The 23,362-nt window shown below is 46.8% G+C and overlaps 1 protein-coding gene and 1 long non-coding RNA gene across 2 annotated transcripts in view; one reads left to right on the plus strand and one right to left on the minus strand.

Moving 5' to 3' along the window:
* Positions 1-8,462, minus strand: part of LOC127593676 (uncharacterized) — a 115,350-nt gene extending 106,888 nt beyond the window's left edge. Inside the window, exon 1 of the long non-coding RNA XR_007960471.1 lies at positions 8,449-8,462. This is a non-coding gene — a long non-coding RNA (uncharacterized LOC127593676). The remainder of the gene's footprint in view (positions 1-8,448) is intronic.
* Positions 1,755-22,207, plus strand: ntf3 (neurotrophin 3). The gene is made up of 2 exons (XM_052055250.1): positions 1,755-1,948; positions 20,477-22,207. The coding sequence occupies exons 1-2, from the start codon at positions 1,931-1,933 to the stop codon at positions 21,347-21,349; spliced, it is 891 nt and encodes a 296-aa protein (XP_051911210.1). The 5' UTR covers positions 1,755-1,930; the 3' UTR covers positions 21,350-22,207.
* The last annotated feature ends 1,155 nt before the right edge of the window (positions 22,208-23,362 follow it).

Raw genomic sequence — 23,362 nt, forward strand, 5'->3', positions numbered from 1 at the left:
AGTAGGGAGCCCTCGTGATGCACGATGAATGCTTGGCCATGGAGGGGGAAACAGAGCAATGTATAGTATGGCTTTCTGTTTCCAAACAAGAGACCACATTTATAGTTGCACGCAGTTCATGTTGACAAGTCTTCAAAGTACCACATGACTGTTGGTTCTTGGACGCCAACGTTGAACTTAAAGGTTTTAGTTTTTTAAATGACCGTAGTTTGCGGATTAGAAATCACTCCGAAGTATAAATCGCACCAGCCATAAAATGCATCATAAAGAAAGGAAAAAAAACAAGTAGCATTGGAATAAAAGTCTGATTTTTCGGGGAAATGTATTTGATAAAATCCAACACCAAAACAGATATGTCATATTGAAAGGTGATTAAATCTAAAAATAAAATCTAGAACAACAAAGTGAATAAGCGGACGATATGCTAATGTCACATGACGTGTCAAAAACGAACCGGGAACGTGCCTGGTATATTCACGTAACATTAAGAGTTATTCCGATAACTATAAGCATAAAGAACATGCTAACAAATTTACCAAATGATCAATTTCACTTCAAATCAAGAAATGAAAATTCTGTGTCACTTTGAAACAACTCCGCCAACCCCGGAGGGAAAATATGCGGCACTTCTTCTTCTACGTCACTTCCGTCAGACTCATTGTCGACTTATCAACACAGGCCTAGATCGTCCTCCTGTGGTTTAATGTGGAAAATAACATGTGAAATGACATAATAATGTCACATAAATTAACACATAAATTAATAATTAAATTAATAAATTAAAATAATTCATACATTTTTAAATAATTAAATTAATAATTACCACATGAATCGCACCCCCAGCCGAACTATGAAAAAAACTGATTTATAATCCGGTAAAAGTCAAAAAACTCCATCAAATCAAACCAGTAGTTTGTCATGCAGGATGCTCAAAATCAAGTCGCATCTACTGACATCAAGACCAGCAGGAAATTGTCGCAACGGCATTTGGCGCAATAACGAGACTCATCTGTATCGTTTATATTTACAGTCAAACCTCGGTTTCCATCCATAATGTGTTCCAGAAGGCTCTTCGAAAACCGAAATTGTTCGAAAACCGAAACCACGCTATTTTTTAAAATAAAAATGTTTATTGAGCACGTCTGCTCACAATGCAAAGCAACACGAGGAAGCGTCACTTCCTAGTCTACCCGAGGAAGCGTCACTTCCTCGTATAAGGAAGGAGAGAGGAGTTAAACGGTCCATTCAAGTGCGCTCAGTTTGTTCGAGAACCGAAATTTGTTCGTCATCCGAGGCATAAAATAACTCGAATTTTTTGGTCGAAAATCGAATTGGCCGAGAACCGAGACGTTCGAAAAGCGAGGTTTGACTGTATTTGTTTTAGCCTGTCCGTCAAAATGTCTTTACGTGATTGGTCGATGGTGCCGTTTTGCACCAAAAAATAAATAAAAATGACTTATTTTGACTACCCCGCCAATTTTTTTTTAAAATAAATTTCAGTTGTGTCCCCACAATAAGCAACAACACACTTTTGAAGTCTACTTTTTCGTGCAACCACTTGACAGTAATAAAACTGAAACAAAAACCAAGACAAGCTTTTGCTCGATCTTCCGGACATAGTTCTGTGCGCACCGCACACCGCTCTTGGCGGCGACATGCGCCGAGAGCCATCTGTCCTGCATCAGAGAGTGTGTGTAGATTATGTCGGAAGCGGTGAGAAAAGGGGGGAGGAGAGGGAGGGAGGGAGGGACGAAGGGAGCGAGAATTACGCACACCCTGATCCTCTCCCTTCCTTCCAGAACCAGTGTGGTGGTGGTGGTGTGCAGGCAACTCTGCAGCCCTCCTCAGTGAGAAAGAAGTTTTTGCCCAAAGGATTCGGTCCAAGAATTACCTTCATGTCGACTCTGTTGGATACTAACCGGCCGATGCTATGGTTACCTTTATTACGGTAGGACAATTTAAAATTAGTTTGATACCGATTTTCAAAAATAATAATAATAAGATGCCGAAAAGCTGTTAGCAGAAGGTAGTCAGTCCTCAAGAGTCCACTTGCAAAAACTTCTGAATGAACTCATCTTGGCGGGTTTAAAAAAAAGGCTCCGAAGGGCTCCGAGAGTAAATATTTACCTTTTGTACAGCGCACGTTATGTATTCAAAAGCTTCGTTCCTCCAATACAAAGCCACATGACAAAAAAAAAAAAAAAAAGAGACTGGGCAGGGAGGAGAGACTCCCCGTGTCTTTGTGCAGGTAGAGGGTTGGGTTTCTTTAAGTGTCGCATAAATATTGCCAGCGTCCCCTGGAGCTGTGCGGCAAGGCGTGTGGACGTGTTTCAGGGAGTGGAATGAGCTGATGTGGTTGAGATGGTATTTTGGGGGGAAATGTAAAGACGATTCAACTTGATCATCGGCTCACTTGATGCTTCGGAAAGACCCGGAAGCGTAATTTGCATTTTAACAAGAGTTAAAAAAAATAATTGTGTATACCAGTGCGTAAAGTTAAAAAAAAAAAAAGTTTCTCAGTCTTTATTTGGAACACACCTCATATCCGGGAAATGGTTCTTGCATGTTTCTATGCCTCAAAGGCACCTTTAGTTGTGCAGCAACTTGTTACGTAAGTCCGACAATATAATTTTGTTTCCCGATTGGATTGCCCGACAGGTATGGACAACTGCTCCGGCGCGTCGCGATCATCACTGTGCTTGCCGTGTTCATGAAATGCTCAAATTATCCTTGTGTGCCTGCGTATGCCAATCAAAAAAGGGGGTCTGCAAATGAAAATCGAAACAACTTCACTTGCGCTTCGCCGCACTGGCCTTGACGCCGTAGGTTAAGAGGGTGTGATCGTTTTGCTGCAGTCCTTCACACACGCCCCCCCCCACCCCCCGTCCGTCCGTCACCGACACTCCACTCGAGTGCGTGACAGTGCGTGTCCGCGTACAGAGGCGATAAAACAGCTGTTGCAGCGGCGAGTTGGGATGCCCCCCCCCTCCCCGCCAGTGGCGTGCAGACGCACGTCAGGCTGAGGAATTAGGACGTGGGGAAGAAGACCAGGCATGCGCCAAGGCCGCATGTCAACTTTACAGGCTCTTGAAAAGGACATCAGATGCACCTCGAGGCTAACTCGGTACCGCGGCTTTGGCCGGTTACGTGCCAGTATGGGGGCCCGGGGGGGGGGGAGCTGCAACAATTCAGTATCACAGTCTTCATCGGGGCGTGAGCAGAACATGACGTAGATAAAGGCTAAAAAAATAACGAGCGGACCACGAGAATATATTGCCATAATTGTGACTTTCTCAGCGTAGAAGCAAAGGAGATGAGCAACAATCAGTAAACAGTTTACATAAAAAGAAATAAATAAAAATAGAAAATAGAAATAATCATATCATAGCCAAAGGGTTACTTTTACAGACACTCGCCATGAAATGAGGCACTGTTTACTGTGGAAGGAGTCGTCACATCTTCATCGGGGTCTGAATAGCCTGCTTTTGATCGCAAGAGCAACCGCTCGTGGCCTGTAAACCAGTGTGTCAAACTTGCGGCCCACGGACCAAACAGTGGGCCGCAGGATGCGAGTTGGAGGTCCCCGCCTTGATATGAAAGTCATTAGTGCGGCCCGCGCGAGTTTGATATGGATGCTGCATGTGTTAGCGCTACCTACGTGTTGAATCGTTAGGTGTGCCCATTAGGTAGATCCTGATCTACCGGTAGATCTAAGACAGGTCCCAAGTAGATCCGAGGAGTGTCGAGAAGAAAAAAAACTAACAACCATTTGTGTGTCTTTGTACATGTTAGTAATATATTTTTGTGTTATTATACACTGCACACTAATCAGTCTCATTTTCACAAAAAACAAATATTTAAAAAATAAAATAAAGCAGGTAAATCTTTAATTTGTGTGTGTGTGCGTGCGCGCGCCGGTAAGGGTAGATCCCGTGAGGTTAGTTGATCAAAAAGTAGATCTTCGATCCAAAAAGTTTGGGCACCCCTGCGTTAGGACCTGTCTCATTCGAAACGGTAGTGGCAACGTGATCGCGCCCACGGTGCCCCGCACCGGTTTGAATACACGTGTAAATCACGGATGTTACACACGCACAAGAACGGGGAAAATGAGCGCTAAGTTGCCAACACGGAGCTAGCATTATTATATACACACAAGCAAAGTTTTATGTGTATGTGTCCGTGTTAGCTAGCCACTAGCCAAACTTTTTAAACTGTATTACATTTTTGATTTTGTGTTTCCATGGTTTCTGACCTTCAACCAATCACTAACGGTGCCATCAACGTCATATACAGGCATATTTCTTTCAGGCTCACCTAGACCTTCGCTCCAGTGCGCCCCCCCCCCCACCCCCGAGTTAATCGAGTTTGAGGCCCCTGCCGTAAACTAAAAGCGTGGCGAAACGCTGTGGTTGGTCGCTGTCGACGTTCTCCGTGAGTCTGTCTAACCGCTTCAGGATATCAATCTTCAACCTTTCGGATAATGCTACGTTTCGGCCTTTGCTTGGGCGAGTGTTTTGCTCGTTCCTCGGTGCACAACGCGTGGGCAACAAACGCACGTTTCGGAAGAGTTTGATAACCAAGAGCTTAAAACGAGATGTCCTCATTCTGAGGGGAAAAGTAATTGCGAGGCCAAATAGATATGAATCTGGACCGGTGGTGAAAAAAAAATTGTGGTCTCACGAGTCCAAATTTTAAATGGAGCTCCAGAGAGATGGATGATGTGATACAAATCAAGCCCAGTTGTCACCGTGCCAGCCTGGTTACTGATTTGGACTTGATTCTCAACAAAGGAAGAGACAGAGAAGAATCTTCCGTCAGTTTCTGGGATTTTTTGTTTTTGTTGGAGTCCCCCCCCCCCCCCCCCCCACCGCCGGATGGCACTGGGCTCCGAAAATGAGAGTTTCAGAAAGTTGTTTTGAAACTCTCCTGGATTCTGGCCCGAAAGCTCAGAATCATCTTGCTTGTCAAGTTTGGAAGCATGCGCTTGATTATTTCCAACGTCCATACTTTGTATCCTATTCCCAGTCGTTTTGCGTCCAATCAATTGCTGGAGGACATCGGCTGCGCCGGGATCAAGATGGGCGCTTTCATCTTATGCGGTCGGCAATTTTCAGAGCGCCGCGCCGGCCTCGTGATAGTTTATCCTTTTTGCGGAGTGTTTATATGCGGCGCATTCTTATGGCTTGTACGAGCGAGGGGGAAAAACGTGAAGGCGTTTGATGAAGCGTAAGCCGTGCTGCTTCCTCTTCCTCTCACATGGCACGCTGGACCAAAAACATATGCGGGTTATTGCTCGGTGCCCGTGGCCTCATCTTATTACAACACAACTACAAGGAATAAAAAGAAAAAAAGAAAAAAAAGCGAATAACGAGCATTTTGAGGGACAGGAGTAGCCGATCGGGATGGGGTGTTTCCAAGGTGAGGCCGCGCATTCCGATCACTTCAGTCAGATGACTGCGGATGCTGCCTCCCCTCTCTCGTTCGCTCCGTTGTGACCCGCTAACCCGCTTCTCCGTCTGAAACTCACTTTCACCCGCGCCGACATTAGATCGCGCATTTGTTCTTTTTATGACGGCTTTTAACCTCCCTCATTCATTATTTTTATTTTATTTTTTTTTTGCTTCCACTTAAAAAAAAAAACTCAGCGCAAAGTCCTGAATTCTTGAGGATGTACCACTTTGGAAACATCAACCACCGGGTCTGTGGGCGACTGCATTCCCAGTCGACTCAGATTGGGATTAGGGTCTAAAATGAGTGTGAAATCAACTAAATCGGTTCAGCAGCGCAGTACCGATGCGCTGCGGTGACGTGAGATGCCCGTCGGTGATTTGTGGTGAGTCTGCTTCGTGGCCGCTTTGATATTTGAGGCTGACAGATGTTCGAATCGGCCAACGGGCACGACTCGCTGCCCAGTGTGTCAAGCGCAGACGCGCTCGCGCACGCACACAGGCCTAATCCTTGCTTGTCCTGCCATTTGGTTTTAACCCCAACCTTAAAATAAAACTAATCCCAACTTTAATCTTGGCAATGAAGCTAGATATCGAAACCGAAATGAGACTCGGACATCTTGGCTCTCTCGCATGGAGACTTGGTGACCGCCCATCCGAAGTTACAGTAAAGTTTGCACCTATAAACGAACGCAAAAAGCGTCGGCACGGCGACCCACCCTTATGTGCACCCTGCCCACTCGCTTCCATTTTATTAGTTAGTGGGAGAACAAAGCAAACGTCAGACTCGTGCGGTCCCGGTGGAGAGTGGGATGAGGAGAAATGAACGGACATGTGCAACTGATTAGAATTATTTATTTATTTATTTATTGTGTGTCTTATAGGTTACATTCTGTCGAGGACACGTTCAATTCTATACGCAGCGGTGCCGTTTTGTTTTAGTAGACATGGGGTGCTCACTCGTCCGACCGACCGCTGCCGAAAGCCGACAGACAAAACTTCCTGCCGTGAAATGAAGTTCCCGTGTGTTTTAAAATGTCTAAGTTTAACCCCCGAATCGCGCATGAGGGAAAATCCTTTGACGAGCGCGTCTTTGGTCCGGCGCCAGCTGGGCCAGGGGTGACAATCACATTGTGGCGAGTCAAGGGCTGCGAAATTTGTTATCATTTGAAAATTGAGATGTGGATTGTTTGTCAGGGGTTAAGAAAATGGAGATGTGGCTGTCACGAATCGGCAAAAGCTAATCTCACTCCGTCAGTCCAGATACCTTGCCCATACTTTGTTTGTTCTGAACACTTTGTTGCTAGCCGCTATCGAGCCTTGAGGCTAACGTTAGACATTGCCGCCATCCTAGCTTATAGTCAGCCAAGCTGTCGGCAACATTCCTGGTGACTAAATGAAACAATCCTGGTCATTTTGTTGACGCTAACCACGCTAGCCGCTATCTAGCCTTGAGGCTAACGTTAGACATCGCCGCCATCCTAGCTAAAAGTCAGCCAAGCTGTCGGCGACATTCCGGGTAACTAAATGAAACAATCCTGTTTTTTTATCGGCTTGTCATATCGGTTAGCCCAGTGAGCGGATGTCGTTTATGATGGCGAACTTGTCAGCATCTCAAGTCTTAGCATCTGCATCCGGAGCTTCTCTGTGCTCAGTCAACTTTTTAGGCCTAGCTGGAACACATCCCAAGAAATAAAAATATCTCGTGTGGCTGATATTAACCGATTATCGTTATACAGAAAAAAAGACTGAAAATGAGCTGAGCATACAGGGATCAAAGTAGATGACAGCAAGTGCCGTGAAAAAACGATGGCACCGCCATTTTGAATCATGAGGCACTTTAACAGCGGAAACTCGGTCATTATCTTCGATTATCTTCTGTTTTTGGAGGTGAATCATGTGCGCTCAGTGAGGCGACCAATTCTTTTGATTGCGATCAAAGATCGACGATGAACAATTCCGAATTATTTCCACCCAATTGGGCCTTTAATGTGAGTGTTTGCTTCCCGTAAGTAAAATAATTAAATTGTAGCCATTCCAAAATTTAGGGAGAATCAGGACTTTCTTAATCCTCATTGAGTACCATGACAAAAAAATAGCCCTTCCCGGCCCCCTGTTTTATGATCCCCACCCACATTTATCACACTCTTGTTTCATGCCACCCGTGGCAGAACATGAGTGAAAACTAACTAGTGATAAGGCGATGATTAGTGAGTACGTAACATCACTGTGAAATCATTTTGGCTCAGTCTTTGTCACAGAATTGTTTCAGGCAATTCCAGCATGAATTACACTTTCGGTAACGCCAAACTATCTGAATTGGATTAGATTCTGGACTTGGTCAAGGTCCTGAATGAACAAAGCTGCCCCAGACAATCACATTGCCTCCACCATGTTTTGTTGTCGCCAACGATGTTCTTTTCCTCAAAACGCAGTACTTAATATTTCTCCAAAGGTTTGCAAGATCACTCAAATGTTTTTTTTGTTGTTGTCAAATGTGAAATGAGCTTTTGTTTTCTGTTGGTTAGCAGTGGTTTTCGCATTCTCCCATGAATTCTATTTTTTCCCAGTGCCCCTCTCATTGCTGAGAGGCCTGCAGTTCTTGGTGATTTTTTTGTGACCTTCTGGATGAGCCATCATTGCATTCTTGAACTAATTTATCTCTTTTTGAGATATTGTAGCCCATTTCATTTTGTGTCAATTTTTTACACATAGGTTTGAACCTCCGGGTGTTTTTTTTTTTTATGTTGTTGTTGTTTTTAGAAACTGCATTTTGTCATCACTTGGGTGGTCTAAAATTGGCTTGAAGATCCAAAAGTGCGATTAAAAAACGAAATAAATCTGAAATCAGCAAGGGTACAAGTTTCTTTTCATGACACTGGGAAAAAAATCATTTTATGGCCCATAAATATGAAGATCTTGGCAGACTGCAAATCATATCCGAGCACACGTCTTCAAAATATCCAACACAAAACCTTTGGACATTCCTTACTCACTCCACAAAAAAAAAAAAAATAAATAAAAATAAAAATTAAAAAAATCTATAGAATGACGTTCCTACATTTGGTTTGTCATCGGTCACTGGGCACTGTGTTCAGATAATTCACAAGTACAGAGTGCAGCGGCTGTGGACTATAAAATACTACCAACACACACACACACACACACACAACAGCGGAAGGAAGGTCAAAAGCCACCGCCAGAGCCTTACACGTCTATTCTTGTGTCGGTGATTCCATTAGGCGTGACACTGGATTAACTTCCCCCAGATCTCCGAGAGTGATTTGGTTATCACACTGAATCAAGTGTACTCTGTTTTATACACACTGCTTGTGTGTATAAATAAAAATTATAAATAAAAAATAATTAATAATAAAAAAATAGATTTGATAAAAGGTCTTGCCAGTTAACTGCGGCATGGTTATAAAACGACGGACGCATTTTTTTTCCATCATCACTTCCAATGCCTTGTGATGGAAATAAACTTAAGATCCAGCATCAGTAGATTGATCTCAAAAGGGGATCATTCAAACGAGCCTTTTTTTTTTAACAGATTTAAAAAAAAAATGCTTTTGAGCTGACGGTTGAAATGACATGTTGTGGACAGTTTTGTTTGTTCTCGTAGGTAAGGGAGTCTTGTACCATAGGTGGACTCGGTTTTGGCGGTCGAACTATACCAGCATAGGGAAGGTCTCTCCCAAGTTTTTTTTTTTCACATTGCAGTACTTTCCTTTTACTGTCTTTATATATGAGTACGTTTCTCAAATTCGGCTTGTAAGGTGGCACCGAGCAAGTGCGAAAAATAAAAATTTTGACTTTGACCATACAAATTAATTGAGGTCATCATTTGAAGTCGAGGGGCGGACACGATCCAGTGTTGAATTCTAAGCGCATCTTTTCGAATTGTCTTTTTGGCATTTGGCTGAAATAAAGTGTGGCACCTAAAGCAGAGGAGGTCTCTTACTCACGTATTTTCCGCACGATAAGGCACTTCGGAGTATACGGCACACTTTCAATGAGTGGCCTATCTGAACCCTTTCATGCACCCTGCAACCTGATGTTAGCGAGAAGCTGTCCACTGTGGTAATTGCTGTCCCCGAAAGACTTAAAACTGTTGTCATATATAAGGCGCATCGCATTATAAGGCGTATAGAAAAAGAAAAAAAAAGACAAGAGTGGCTGCGGTTATGTTATGCATCCACTAGAGGGAACTAGACTAAAGGGAATACAATACAATACAGCTTTATTTATAGCGAGCGTTCACAACCGCTGCAGCTGTAACAAAGCACTTTACAAAACATTTAAAATAGTGTGTCCAAGAAATCAGTATATTGATCTATATAGATGGCGCACCGAAAAACATTAAATATTTCCGCCTTATCGTGCGGAAAAAACGGCACTTTGTCATTTACTTTAAAGGAGCATCTGTTTATAATACCAAGTCAGCTGTTGCTACCACAAACGCCCGCCGTGACGTCACTTCCCCATCAAGTAGGTGAGCGGACTCATACCTGCCCGCTAATAACCGGCGTTGCTCGCATTCACAAACACCTACAAAGCTACTTTTGTCACGGCATAACAGCGAGATGACTCACCTGCCCCCCGAGGCTGTGAAACATTCATTGAAATTCACTATTAACATTGGAATTTTGCCCTTCCCTTTTAAGTGAGCTTGACAACCTCCAGGCTTGAAACGACAGCGAGGAGGAGGTTGGAGGACTATAAGGAGCGAATCTCAAAGCGCGCTGCGTAATCACATTCGATCCGCATCAAATTCTGTCTTCACAAACATTGTCAGTTGCGGTGATTGGTCTAAACCAATTTGCTACTGTTTACCGACACGCAAGCCCGTTGATCTTGCCAAACCGCCTCGGTAATCCTTTCTGGGCCCAAATTAGGCTGTGCCGATTATCAATACGACGATGAGGAGGAGAACGACTTGGCAGGAAAATGAGCCGCAGACGTGACCTCATGCATTTTGATTTTTTTTTTTTTCGCCAAGTCACGTCCTTTGGGTGCACAAACATCTGGAGCCCACTGGGCGGAATTAGTGCTTAGACGCTGCGGGTGTCGACACTGTCCTCTAAAGCTTTGACACTAAACGCTCCCTCTGTAACTGTCAATGGAGATCTTCATGTTAGTCCCTCTTAAACAACCAAGCAGATTTGTTTGTTGTTTTTTTTAACATAGAGGAGAATAAAAAATGGTCATCTCTGCCAATCAGAGCGTTAACCGTGTATTTATTTATGTTTTAACAGTTCATGCCTATCAGCTTATGGACTGTCGTTAAAGGGCCAAGTGGGTGATGCAAATCACTTCTTCAGTGTGTCTCCGAGCTGGACTCTTAAGTTCTGTGTTGATATCCGCTGCGCTGTTATGGCACTTAAATAAGCAATTTATAATTCACAGCTCTGCCGGATGTACGATCAAGATGGGAAGGCTCGAATAGAGCGCACGCACGCTTGCACGCCCGCACTTCTCGCCGCTGCATGCAACAATTAAGCACAAATGATTTTACGGCGCCTTGACCTTGATAGCCCGGCAACCAAAACACAGCGCTGACCTTATCCACATGCTCGACAGTTCACCCGAGCAAAGCTTGCAAGAGGTTAAGTGCGACGGCAACAATGTCGATGAGTGTAGAGCACAGGTGTGAAACTCGAGGCCCGGGGGCCAGATGTGGCCCGTCACATCGTTTTAAGTGGCCCGCGAAAGCAAATCAAAGATGACAACTTCCTTGACACTTGCGAAAATGTGGGCCAAAATTTCACATTTTTAAATGTAATATATCAGTGACATATTGTAAGCATTTTTTGTTCCCAAACCCCTCTAATAACAGGTCACTTAAACAATAGTTGAATGAAACGTTATTCTTCACTTCTTGATATTGTTTCAGTCATCACGGCCCTCGAAGGGAAACAGTAATTCTAACGTGACAAAGAGTTTGACACACCTGGTGTCGAGGACAACCATTTTACATTCGTGCTGAATCATGTGTCACACAACTACCACTACGAGAATTATAAACTGAGGATATTATTATACCGTATTTTCCGTACGAGAAGGCGCACCTAAAATCATTCAATTTTCTCAAAAAAGTGTGCCTTGTAATCCAATGCGCCTTATATCTGGATCAATCTTTTGACTTCCTGGACATTTATATACATATGTGTTTCTGTAAAGCGCTTTGTCAAAGCTGCAGCGGTTGTGAAAGCTCTGTCTAAATAATTCTGTATTGTATTGTATTGTATCGCCTTTAGTGTAGCTCCATCAAGTGGATGCATAACGCAACCGGACCATATATATGAAAACTGTTTTCAGACAGATTAAAGGTGCGCCTTATGCTCCGAAGTGCCTTATAGTGCGGAAAACAGTGTATGTATATTATACACTGTATTTTTATTTTTTAAAGATATAATGTACATAAAAAGGAGTGATTCAACACTCTCATGCACTGGCAAGAGGTCAAATCGACGTTTGGCTTCCATGCAGACTGATCATGTCACGTCCCGTGTTTGCCAGCAGGGGGCAGGCTTTTCCTGCCTACCGCCGACACACCTGTCACCCATCAAGGACTAATTACACAGGCTTTATCTTTGTTCTCGGGCAGTTGACTTACTGCCGGAGTATTCAACGCCGAGCCAATTCTCTCGATTATTGCCTTATTCTATTCATTGCCGTGTAGCCTTGTGATTGTGATTACGCGTCGTTAAATCTACTATTATCTATTCCTATTATTACCAACTATATTCCTTGCCATTTTCTCGCAAGCGTTTTCTGTTGCTTCCTTTTATTCCTGGTCCTGATTTTGACCAGCGTTTTCTGTTTGTTGCTCCCGGACGGGTATTTTTGTGTTTTGTATTAAAACCCATTTGTTCTCGGACCACCTTTGCTTTGTCTGCTATTTCGGGGATCCACCTCATTATCTTGTTGTGCACGAAGCGATCATTTTATCGCTTCGGGCACAACGTGACAGAATACTCCGGCCACCATGGATCCCGCAGACTTAGAAAAGATTTTTTCCGTTCTGTCCTGCCGAGAGCAACAGTTAAGTCAGCAGGGCCAAGCCATTTCGGAAATCAGCAGCGCGGTTTCCATGCTGGCTCACAGGTTCGATGATTTCGAACCCCGTCTTGTACGGGTGGAGGAACGGAGAGCACCTCCCTCCGTGATTCGTCCTGCCACCCCTGAGGCACCCGCATCATTTCCCACAATGATGAGGGAGCCTTCGCTTCCACACCCCCCACGTTACGGGGGTGAGCACGGGCAGTGTGGGTACTTCCTCCACCAGTGCTCGCTCGTTTTCGACCAGCAACCTTACCTCTATGCTACTGACGCCGCGAAGGTGGCATATATTATGAGCCTGTTGACAGGTCCGGCGGCGTCATGGGCGATGGCGACAAGCGACGCGAAGCCGAGCCTCCGGTCTTCATTCCACGGCTTCGTGGCGGCGTTTCGCCGGGTGTTCCACCATCCCGTGCGGGGCAGAGAGGCTGAGGGCCGGCTACTTGAACTCCACCAGGGGAGGCGATCGGTGGCGGACTACTCCATCGAGTTCCAGATTCTGGCCGCCCAGAGTGGCTACGGCGACCGGGCGCTGTGCGGACTGTTTCGCCGTGGATTAAACACCGAACTCAAGGATGAGCTGGCGACTCGCGACCACAGCTCCAACCTGGAGGAGTTAATCGAGCTCTCCCTGCGACTTGACAACCGCCTGAGAGAGAGAAACCGGGAGCGGGGAGGTGATCGTTCTCCGTCCCGGTGTGCCACGTACTGCGGGGAGGAGCCGATGCAGCTGGGTGGCGAAAACGTTGGACCGGAGCAGAGACGGCGCCGATTCAACGATCGGGCTCGGTCTGACAGCTGTCAACGAGGACCTCATGCTGCTCCCAGCCGACCGGAACATTCCCCATCCTCGCCCTCCAAAAACTGTGAGTCCCGACCCCGCGCAGAGTTCCCCACGCCTCGGCGAACTGACTCCCGGCCGGGACACACCGGGAGACTGGAACTCGAGGGGGAGATATTTGAGGGGCCCCGGTCGCGGCGGGTTAGGGCTCTGATAGACTCGGGGGCTGATGGTTGTTTTATGGATACCGACTTCGCCGCCGACCTGGGCTGTTATGTCGAGAAGTTGGCCGATAAAAAGCGGGTTTGTGATCTCGATGGACGCCTCCTGGGGGTCGTGACGCAAAGAACAGAACCACTAAAACTAAAATTATCCGGTAACCATGTTGAGCATCTACGGTTCGATTTATTGCAGTGCCGTAACGCTCCGGTTATTCTCGGCTTGCCCTGGCTCAGGACTCACAACCCCGTAATTTCCTGGGAGCGTCCGGCAATAGAGAGTTGGAGCCGGAACTGTTATGAACGTTGTTTAGGATCAGCCGTAGGGCAGCACGAACGCGCCGGTGACGACATCCCCGAAACTATCTGCCTTGACGGAGTGCCAGACTGCTATCATGACTTGCGTCAAGTGTTCAGCAAGGATCGCGCACGCTCTTTGCCCCCGCACCGACCCTACGATTGCGCCATAGACCTGCGGGCGGGCGCTCCGTTGCCAACCTCCCGGCTGTATCAGGTGTCTAAACCCGAGCGCGAGGCACTGACGGAATACATCAACAGCTCGCTCGCTGCAGGTCTAATTAGACCATCGCGATCGCCGTTAGGTGCGGGGTTTTTCTTTGTTGGAAAGAAGGACAAATCCCTGCGACCGTGTGTGGATTATCGGGGTCTGAACGACATCACAGTAAAAAATAAGTATCCGCTACCATTACTAGACTCCGCCTTCGCCCCTTTACAGTCAGCCACAGTCTTTTCAAAATTAGATTTACGCAGTGCCTACCACCTGGTTCGCATCCGGAAAGGTGACGAGTGGAAGACTGCTTTTAAGACCCCGCTCGGCCATTTTGAATATCTGGTTATGCCCTTCGGGCTGACAAATGCCCCCGCCGTTTTTCAGAATCTCATCAACGACGTGTTGAGAGACATGCTGAACATTTTCTGTTTCGTCTATCTCGACGATATTTTAATTTTTTCCCAATCAATTCAAGAACACAAGCGACACGTCAGGCTGGTATTGCAGCGTTTATTAGAGAACAAGCTCTTCGTCAAGGCAGAGAAGTGTGAATTCCATGTACCTGTCATCTCCTTTCTGGGGTTTATAATTGAGCAGGGCAAGCTGAGAGCAGACCCCACCAAGACGGAGGCGGTGACGAACTGGCCAACACCGACTAACCGGAAGGAGTTGCAACGCTTCTTGGGGTTCGCTAACTTCTACCGTCGTTTTATTCGCAACTACAGCCAAAAGGTACTCCCGTTGACCCGTCTGACGTCCACAAAAGTCCCATTCAAATGGGATTCGGCTGCGGGGTCGGCATTTTCCAGCCTAAAGGCCGCATTCACAAATCCCCCGGTACTGCAACATCCTAACCCGGACTTCCCGTTCGTCGTAGAGGTGGACGCCTCGGATTCGGGGGTCGGGGCCGTTCTGTCCCAGCGTTCCCCGGTCGACCAGAAATTGCACCCCTGCGCCTTTTTCTCTCGTCGACTCAGTACAGCAGAGTCCAACTACGACGTGGGCAATCGTGAACTGCTAGCTGTAATCGTCGCCCTACAGGAATGGCGCCACTGGCTCGAGGGGGCTAAGGAACCGTTCACGGTCTACACCGACCACAAGAACCTGGAATATCTCCGCTCCGCTAAAAGACTCAACCCCCGTCAGGCCCGGTGGGCACTATTCTTAACCCGTTTTAACTTCATCCTCACATACTCTCCTGGCTCAAAGAACACCAAGCCCGATGCCCTTTCCCGTCTCCACGACCCCGTGGAGAGGGACCGGTCACCAGAGACCATCCTCCCGACCCGGTGCATCGTGGGGGCGTTGAGGTGGGAGATTGAACAGAAGATCCAGGAAGCCCTGGATGGTGTCCAGGTCCCGGCTGGATGCCCCACAGGGAGGTTGTTTGTACCCCCACCTCTGCGCTCGGAGGTGTTGCAGTGGGGGCACGGGTCCAAGGTGGCCTGCCATCCTGGGGTGAACCGGACTGTGCATCTCGTCACCCAGCGGTTCTGGTGGCCGGAGCTTCGGAAGGATGTGGTGGACTATATCAATGCCTGCTCCGCCTGCGCCTGCGGCAAGGTCTCACATAGGCCTCCGGCAGGCCTGCTCCAGCCATTGCCCATCCCTCCTCGACCTTGGTCACACATCGCCCTGGATTTCGTCACGGGCCTTCCTCCATCCCGTGGGCGGTCGGTCGTCCTCACCATCGTGGACCGGTTCTCTAAGGCGGCTCATTTTGTTCCGCTGTCTAAGTTGCCGTCTGCACTGGAGACCGCCGACCTCCTAGTCCAACACGTCTTCCGTCTCCATGGGATCCCGACGGACATCGTCTCGGACCGGGGGCCCCAGTTCGTGTCCCGCGTATGGAAGCGGTTCTGCCGATCCCTCGGGGCCACGGTCAGTCTGACCTCGGGATATCACCCCCAGTCCAACGGACAAGCCGAGCGTGCCAACCAGGATCTGGGGGCGGCCCTCCGCTGTGTATGCCTGCGCAGTCCCTCCTCCTGGGTCGACCATCTACCGTGGGTGGAGTACGCACACAACACCCTCGTCTCTTCAGCCACTGGTAGGTCCCCCTTCATGTCGGCCTACGGGTATCAACCGCCGCTGTTCCCGTCCCAGGAAGGACAGGTGGAGGTCCCGTCTGTGCAGCATCACCTCAAGCGAGCCCACCGCGTGTGGAAAGAGGCCCGAGCTGCATTGGCCCGCACGGCGACCCGGAACCAGCAGATCGCGGACCGTCGTCGGCGCCCGGCACCTACTTACGTGGTGGGGCAGGAGGTGTGGCTGGCTACGAGGGATCTCCGCCTGGCCGGCACGTCCGCGAAACTGGGGCCCCGATTCACTGGTCCGTTCGTGGTCGAGTCCATCGTCAGCCCCGTCACGGTCAGGCTTCGGCTACCGCCCGCCATGAAGGTTCACCCCGTGTTCCACGTTTCCCTGCTCAAACCAGTGGTTTCCAGTCCCTTGGCTCCGCCTTCCACTCCGCCCCCCCCTCCGCGGGTCGTCGACGGTGACCCAGTGTACACGGTTCGTACCATCCTGGACTCTCGGCGCAGGGGTAAGGGTTTCCAGTATCTGGTCGACTGGGAGGGCTACGGGCCTGAGGATCGGCAGTGGGTGCCCCGCTCCTGGATCCTTGATCCGTCCCTTCTGCGCGACTTCCACGCAGCTCATCCGACCAAGCCGGGTAGGCCGCCGGGAGGCGTCCGTTGAGGGGGGGGTACTGTCACGTCCCGTGTTTGCCAGCAGGGGGCAGGCTTTTCCTGCCTACCGCCGACACACCTGTCACCCATCAAGGACTAATTACACAGGCTTTATCTTTGTTCTCGGGCAGTTGACTTACTGCCGGAGTATTCAACGCCGAGCCAATTCTCTCGATTATTGCCTTATTCTATTCATTGCCGTGTAGCCTTGTGATTGTGATTACGCGTCGTTAAATCTACTATTATCTATTCCTATTATTACCAACTATATTCCTTGCCATTTTCTCGCAAGCGTTTTCTGTTGCTTCCTTTTATTCCTGGTCCTGATTTTGACCAGCGTTTTCTGTTTGTTGCTCCCGGACGGGTATTTTTGTGTTTTGTATTAAAACCCATTTGTTCTCGGACCACCTTTGCTTTGTCTGCTATTTCGGGGATCCACCTCATTATCTTGTTGTGCACGAAGCGATCATTTTATCGCTTCGGGCACAACGTGACAGATCAAGCTCTTGTCCTAATAATCATTTAAAAAAAAAAAGCCTACACACAAGAGTTCACCTGGAGGATCATGTCATCTATGAACACACAATACCTGGGGCAAAACACCTTGTAAATCGAGCTAACCAGACATCCATGCAACTTTTGCTTTTCTCTGCATGCAGCGAATATGACAAGGGCCTCAACGTTTCTATTTCCAACGTATTCAGCATGGATGAAACATGTTCAAGGGAATACTTGAGCCTGATGATGATTCTGATCATTTGAATCAGGGAAACAACAAAATCACAGAATTGTTTTCATCCTTTGCAGCCGATAATCGCAGTGGCATAGAAATTATTTTCACTAAAACTACAACTTAAATTATTCAAAAAACATTTTTTTTTAAAACACACACGTCACCCACTCGAGATAAGGTGCACCCCCCCCCCGCCTCCCAAGATGATCTTACCTCTTCTCTGTCCCAGAGGGGTGTTCCAATGGCAAGGGTTGGACGATCGCATCAGAACCTGCAAAACAATCATGGTACTGTTGAAAAATAGACCACCCCTTTATAAAGACAGTCATAAAATAATTAAATGCAGTGAAACTCCTCTGCAACGGAACCTACATGGATGAAAATACCCCCTAGTGTGAAAAAATGTTCATGCAAAGCCATTCCCACTTTTCTGCTCTACCAACAACGAAAAATCCCCATTCCGTGATACGAAATCTTTTTCTCTGCTCTTGCCTCGAGATTCACTACAACGAAATAAAATTTTAAAAATAAAAATTGCTACTGTGAAAAAACCCGTTGTGAAAAAATTCTTGCTGCAAACATGATTTCGTTGTAGAGGAGTTTCACTGTAGCACAAAACAAATCCAACAATTTTTTTTGCTACAATTGTGCCTTGGTCACCTGGGAGCAGTATCACAGAAAAAAAAAAAACATTCAGAAGGTTAATAATTGAGCCAAAGTCATATTTGTCACAGAGGATAAAGAATATACCCCCGTGAGCATCATTTTATTTTCCACGGTGTGAGCTCAACAGTGTTTTTCATATTTTCACTGCAACGCCGATGACACTCGTGCGCCCTTTTATGGCGTTTGGCATTCAAATTCTTCTAAAGAGACCGATCGGGGAAGGCGAAATAGATGCATGAGTGACTGTCATGATGCCATGCACATAAAATGTCAACAAGAAATATTGCCGTGAATGTAGCGTCAAATTCATTCATCGCAGACTTGCCCGCACTAAACGCAACAAGGAAACGTCTCCGCAAATGGTCGAACAAAGAGCTTCCAACGAAAACCAAGATTTATTTCAACGCTTCAGATGATGATGATGATGTTGACAAAACATTCCGCCTAATCTTTTCCCTCCATCTCTTTGGTCCTAAGAGAAACCAAAACATCCTCCTCCGCAAGCTTGACGATAAAATAAAAATGATGAGAACTTGACATTAGAATACAAGCATGTGGTTAAAGCTGACAGCGAGGAGAGAGAGGAAAAAAAAAACCTCATCAAGCCTTGGCCTGCCTCGGAACATTTGCTTTGCACCTGAGCGACAACGCCAGAGGGCGGCGGGGAAAACAAATAAACAAACATACAGAAACGTGATTTGTCGGCAATGCGAAACATAAACATGAAAAACTAAAACGTATTTCTTCCTTCTCTCTTTTTTTTTTGGATCCACTTTGTACGACTTCTGTTGGTCATCTGACTTGAGCCCACTTTTCTGTGATTTGCATGTCGGATCCGCTTCATACACAAGACATCTGCAAAATTGACTTGGCGGGGACGGGGGGGGGGGGGGGGGGGAGAATAAAATAAAAGAATAAAAATCTCAAAGCAATGTCGTGCTGCGAGACCAAAGTTCCCCCCCTAAAAAAAACAGCATTCCAGATTCGCCGGGTTTTTATTCTGACCTCAGAAACATCTGAATGTCACATGAAAAATAAATTGTCCCCGAGCAAGTTTCATAAACACTTGATGACTTCCTTTGTAAACACGTTTGCTGCTGTTTACGACTTCAGGACCACCTTGGGCACACTTTTTTTTCGGACGCGGTTGCCGATGACGGCCGCAGTGATATTGAATGACTCGACCTTAAAATGACTCCAGCGTCGGAATTATTTAGGACGTATACGGGCTTGTTATGAGGATGCTAGCAACTCTGTTGTCGCCAAGGCGACCCCAGACAGCTTTTGTCGGTCGTGTGTTTTAGGCTTTGACGCCAAATAAAGCGTTTTTCCTGGTGCATATCAAAGCCTGCCAACTACCCCAAGTTGACGCCGAACGCAACTTTGCAAAAGTCTTGTAAATGCGAGGAATTCTCAATTTGACGCCCCCGAGGAGATAGATGCTTCCTCTTGTTCCAACCTGCCACTGGGAGTAATTTACAGTATGTACACAATACGCATTTACTCTGCACACGGAACACAACATGACCAGAATCAGGAAGCATGACTTTGGATAATAATATACCGGTATGTACCTCCTTCACTGGGAGAAAAACTTTTTTTTGGGGGGGGGGGGGCGGTATGGACAGAATTGGCAATTGTTCGGATGTTTGTTTCAACAAAATTATAAAACACATTTGACAAGCAAGATATAATTTTTTGTCAGAATGTGCCTGGTGAAAGAGAGTTGCGGGGGGCGGGGGAAGCCTGCCAAAGTGCTGTACATGGTGCAAATATCAAATACAAAACTTAACTCAAAACTCAAAAATTAATAAAGACAGTAGAAAGCAAAAAACAAAACAAAAAAAACAGTAAGACTAAAAATCAAGTCTGAGTCACGCTGAGTCAAAAGCCAAAGAATGAGTTTTGAGCCTCCGATTAGTTCCTCGTACATCTAAAAATGTCTGGTCCGCAGACTTGAGGCACCGGACGGATGAGCTCAGAGAGGTAAGGTGGAGCGAGGTCGTTTAAAGATTTGAAAGCAAATAGGATCTTGAAAGGAACTCTAAAATGTAAAGGGAGCAAGTGAAGGGTTGCCAGAGTTATGTGCTCCCTCTTACGAGTACCAGTCAAAAGATGAGCTGCAGTATTCTGGACCAACTGGAGACGCTTCATGGAGGATCGGCTAACTCCAAAATAAAGCGCATGACAGTAATCCAGCCGGGAAGTGACAAAGCCATGAATAACTGAAAGTGCTCATGCCTAAAATGCAAGAAGCCGGATTGAACAACGGCACCAATTTGCCGGTCTGATTGAAAACCACTGTCCAGTTTAAGACCCAAGACAAACATTTCAGTTTCAAACTTCCTCTGTCTCATCTTTGCAGATCTTACAGGTGAATCTAGTGATGTCCATCCTGCTCTATGTGATGGTCCTCGTGTACCTCTATGGTATCCAGGCAACGGACATGGACAACAGTCGCCAGGGGCAACACCAGCAGCAGCAGCAGCCGCCTCCGCCGCCCAGTCCGGACCCTTTAAACTCGCTCATCATCCAGCTTCTCCAGGCGGACCTGACCAGGGGGAAGAACCGGGCCAACCAGAGCCAGCAGGGGAAAAGCAGGCGCGTGGAGCACCAGGACGCACCGCCGCCTCTCCTCGGCGACGCCGAGCAGTGGGGGGAGGCGGGCCGGAGCGGCGAGAGCAGCGCCAGCGCGGAGCAGGGGCGGGTGATGATGTTGAACTCTGACCTGCTGCGGCAGCACAAGCGCTTCAATTCGCCCCGGGTGCTGCTGAGCGACCGGGCGCCGCTGCAGCCGCCGCCGCTGTACATGGCCGATGACTTTGTGAGCGGCGGGCTGGAAGGCGAAACGTCCGCAAACAAGACCCGGAAGAAGCGCTACACCGAACACAAGAGTTATCGCGGGGAATACTCGGTGTGCGACAGCGAGAGCCAGTGGGTGACTGATAAAACTCAGGCGGTGGACACGAGGGGCACCCCGGTGACCGTCCTGGACAAAATTAAAACTAGCGCGGCGCAGGAAATCAAGCAATACTTTTACGAGACGCGCTGTCGGACCCCGAGGCCCTTTAAGGGAGGCTGCAGGGGCATCGACGACAAGAACTGGAACTCGCAATGTAAGACCACGCAGACTTACGTGCGGGCCCTGACGCAGGTGCGCAACTCAGTCGGCTGGCGGTGGATACGCATCGACACTTCCTGCGTTTGCGCCCTGTCCAGGAAACGTCACCGGACGTAAACGTGCCTCCTGGAATTCGACGGGACGTTCCATTTATGGCTCGGGTGCTCTCCGCCGCGTGATTCTGCACATGGGCCACGATATCAAAGGATTTCTGCTGAAGAAAACGTGGGTGCAGAATTTCCGCGACGCCAATCCACAAACCGGTGCGGCGTGGCCGTTTTGGAGGAACTCGTCCGAGTCGGGGTGTGAAGGGGAACTGTATATATAAATTATTTAAATTATATGAAATGCATGTGGTTTATACATGTCTATATATGTGTATGTGTGTGTGAGAGAGAAAGAATATATTTGTGTTATTTATTGGAAGAAGTCTGCTTCTGACGAGTGAGCGACAACGGACTTGTGTTGCGAATACGAGGCTGCAAAGGTGCTTCACACTGAGACTTATTCTGTGCCTTCACCAGTGTGGTTTGGTTGCCAAGCAAAGTGGGACACACATATACACACGGACACAAAAGAATTTACCATAACATTTCCAAAAAGCTGCAAATGATCAGCAATAAATGGCTTATGGATTTGATTGGGCACGCAGACACTCTGGGGAAAAATTGGCCAAACCGCGTCTTCAAACAGCTCATTGTGTGAAGCTTTGGATAAACTCAATCCAGAAATCGCTGTCATTAATGAATATAATAATTTAAAAAAAATATGCTGATATCGCAAGCAACATGTTATTTTTCTTTTAATAAACCATGGAGAAAAAAAACAAATGTTTGGAAATATTCCATGAACGAAAGACAGACCTGTTTTCGTTTACCACAGAATGACGTGAGCATGTACTGCAATTGCATTTCTTCACCGGCAGGTTCTTAGAAAATGTATTTTATATATATACACATACACACAAATATATATATATTATATATAAATTATATATACTATAATAACTATATAATAACTATGTAATAACTATAATAATAAAAGCGATAATAATCTGAAGAAGAATTCAGTACATTTTTTCCGATCCCTACAAATCTTTTGTGGCCGTTATTATAATTATTACGACAGAGGTGTCACACAAGGCCGCGGCAAAAAACTCGCCATCTCTAATAACCGGGGGTCTTACCAAGGGGGCAAAGCTGCCTTAAGGAGATGTGCAGCCACGCCGAGCTGGGATTTAAAGCAGTAATCTTCCATTCTAAGAGGATCTTATCATTTGCCGGGCTTAAGAGAGGAGATCAGCAACGCCTTCGACGTACTGACAAAATGCCCGCGTGAAGTTGAAGTCGCCTTATAAAGACCGCAGAATGCGCCTTGGTCTTGTTTTGACTCTCTGGATAGGAAAAAAAAATACAACTCACAAGAAATGAAAACGATAAGTTAAAGATTGAGTTCTTGTCGGCTGAAATGGCCAAAATTTTTTGGACGGTCATGAAACAGCGATTGGTTATTCGTAGCCTGCAAGGTGGACCAATGGTGGATGTGAGGCCAGGGGATGTTCCGCCTCATCTGACCGCACGTCGCGCATCATCGCTGGCTGATTTGGTGAAAATTGCGTCAAATGTGGATGGTCAAAAAATATATATATAAATTAAAAAAAATAAATTAAAGCACACTCAATGTAGTACACGTAGCCTTTTCTTCTTCACAATAACACTCAAGCGAAAGAAAAAAAATACGGTGCATTATAAACGAGGGCATGGCCGAAAGCGATTTTTTTTTTTTTTTTTTACGGCCGATGTTTACATGTTTTCGCTGGAGTTCTCACACTCGTAAATAATTGAAATCTGCTCCTAATCCCACGAGCCATTGTTTCGTTCCCGTGGTCTTTTATTAAAAAATGTGTCATTATTGTGGCCGCGCATTTCGACATGTCAAAGTGATTACCGCGTCGTCTGTGCCGTTTCATTTTATTGCACCGCGGAGCAACTTTTTGGGACGCCGCGGCTAGACTTTGTCAGAAGCCACCAAGCGTGCCTCTTTAAAGCATGGCGTTAAACCGTGCGGCTCGATTACAAGCGAGGCCCAACCGCCCGTCCGTCAATTTCCATCCCCATTTTGAGGGGCGAC

The sequence above is a fragment of the Hippocampus zosterae genome, chromosome 21 (genome assembly GCF_025434085.1).
Source record: "Hippocampus zosterae strain Florida chromosome 21, ASM2543408v3, whole genome shotgun sequence".
Lineage (NCBI taxonomy): Eukaryota > Metazoa > Chordata > Actinopteri > Syngnathiformes > Syngnathidae > Hippocampus > Hippocampus zosterae.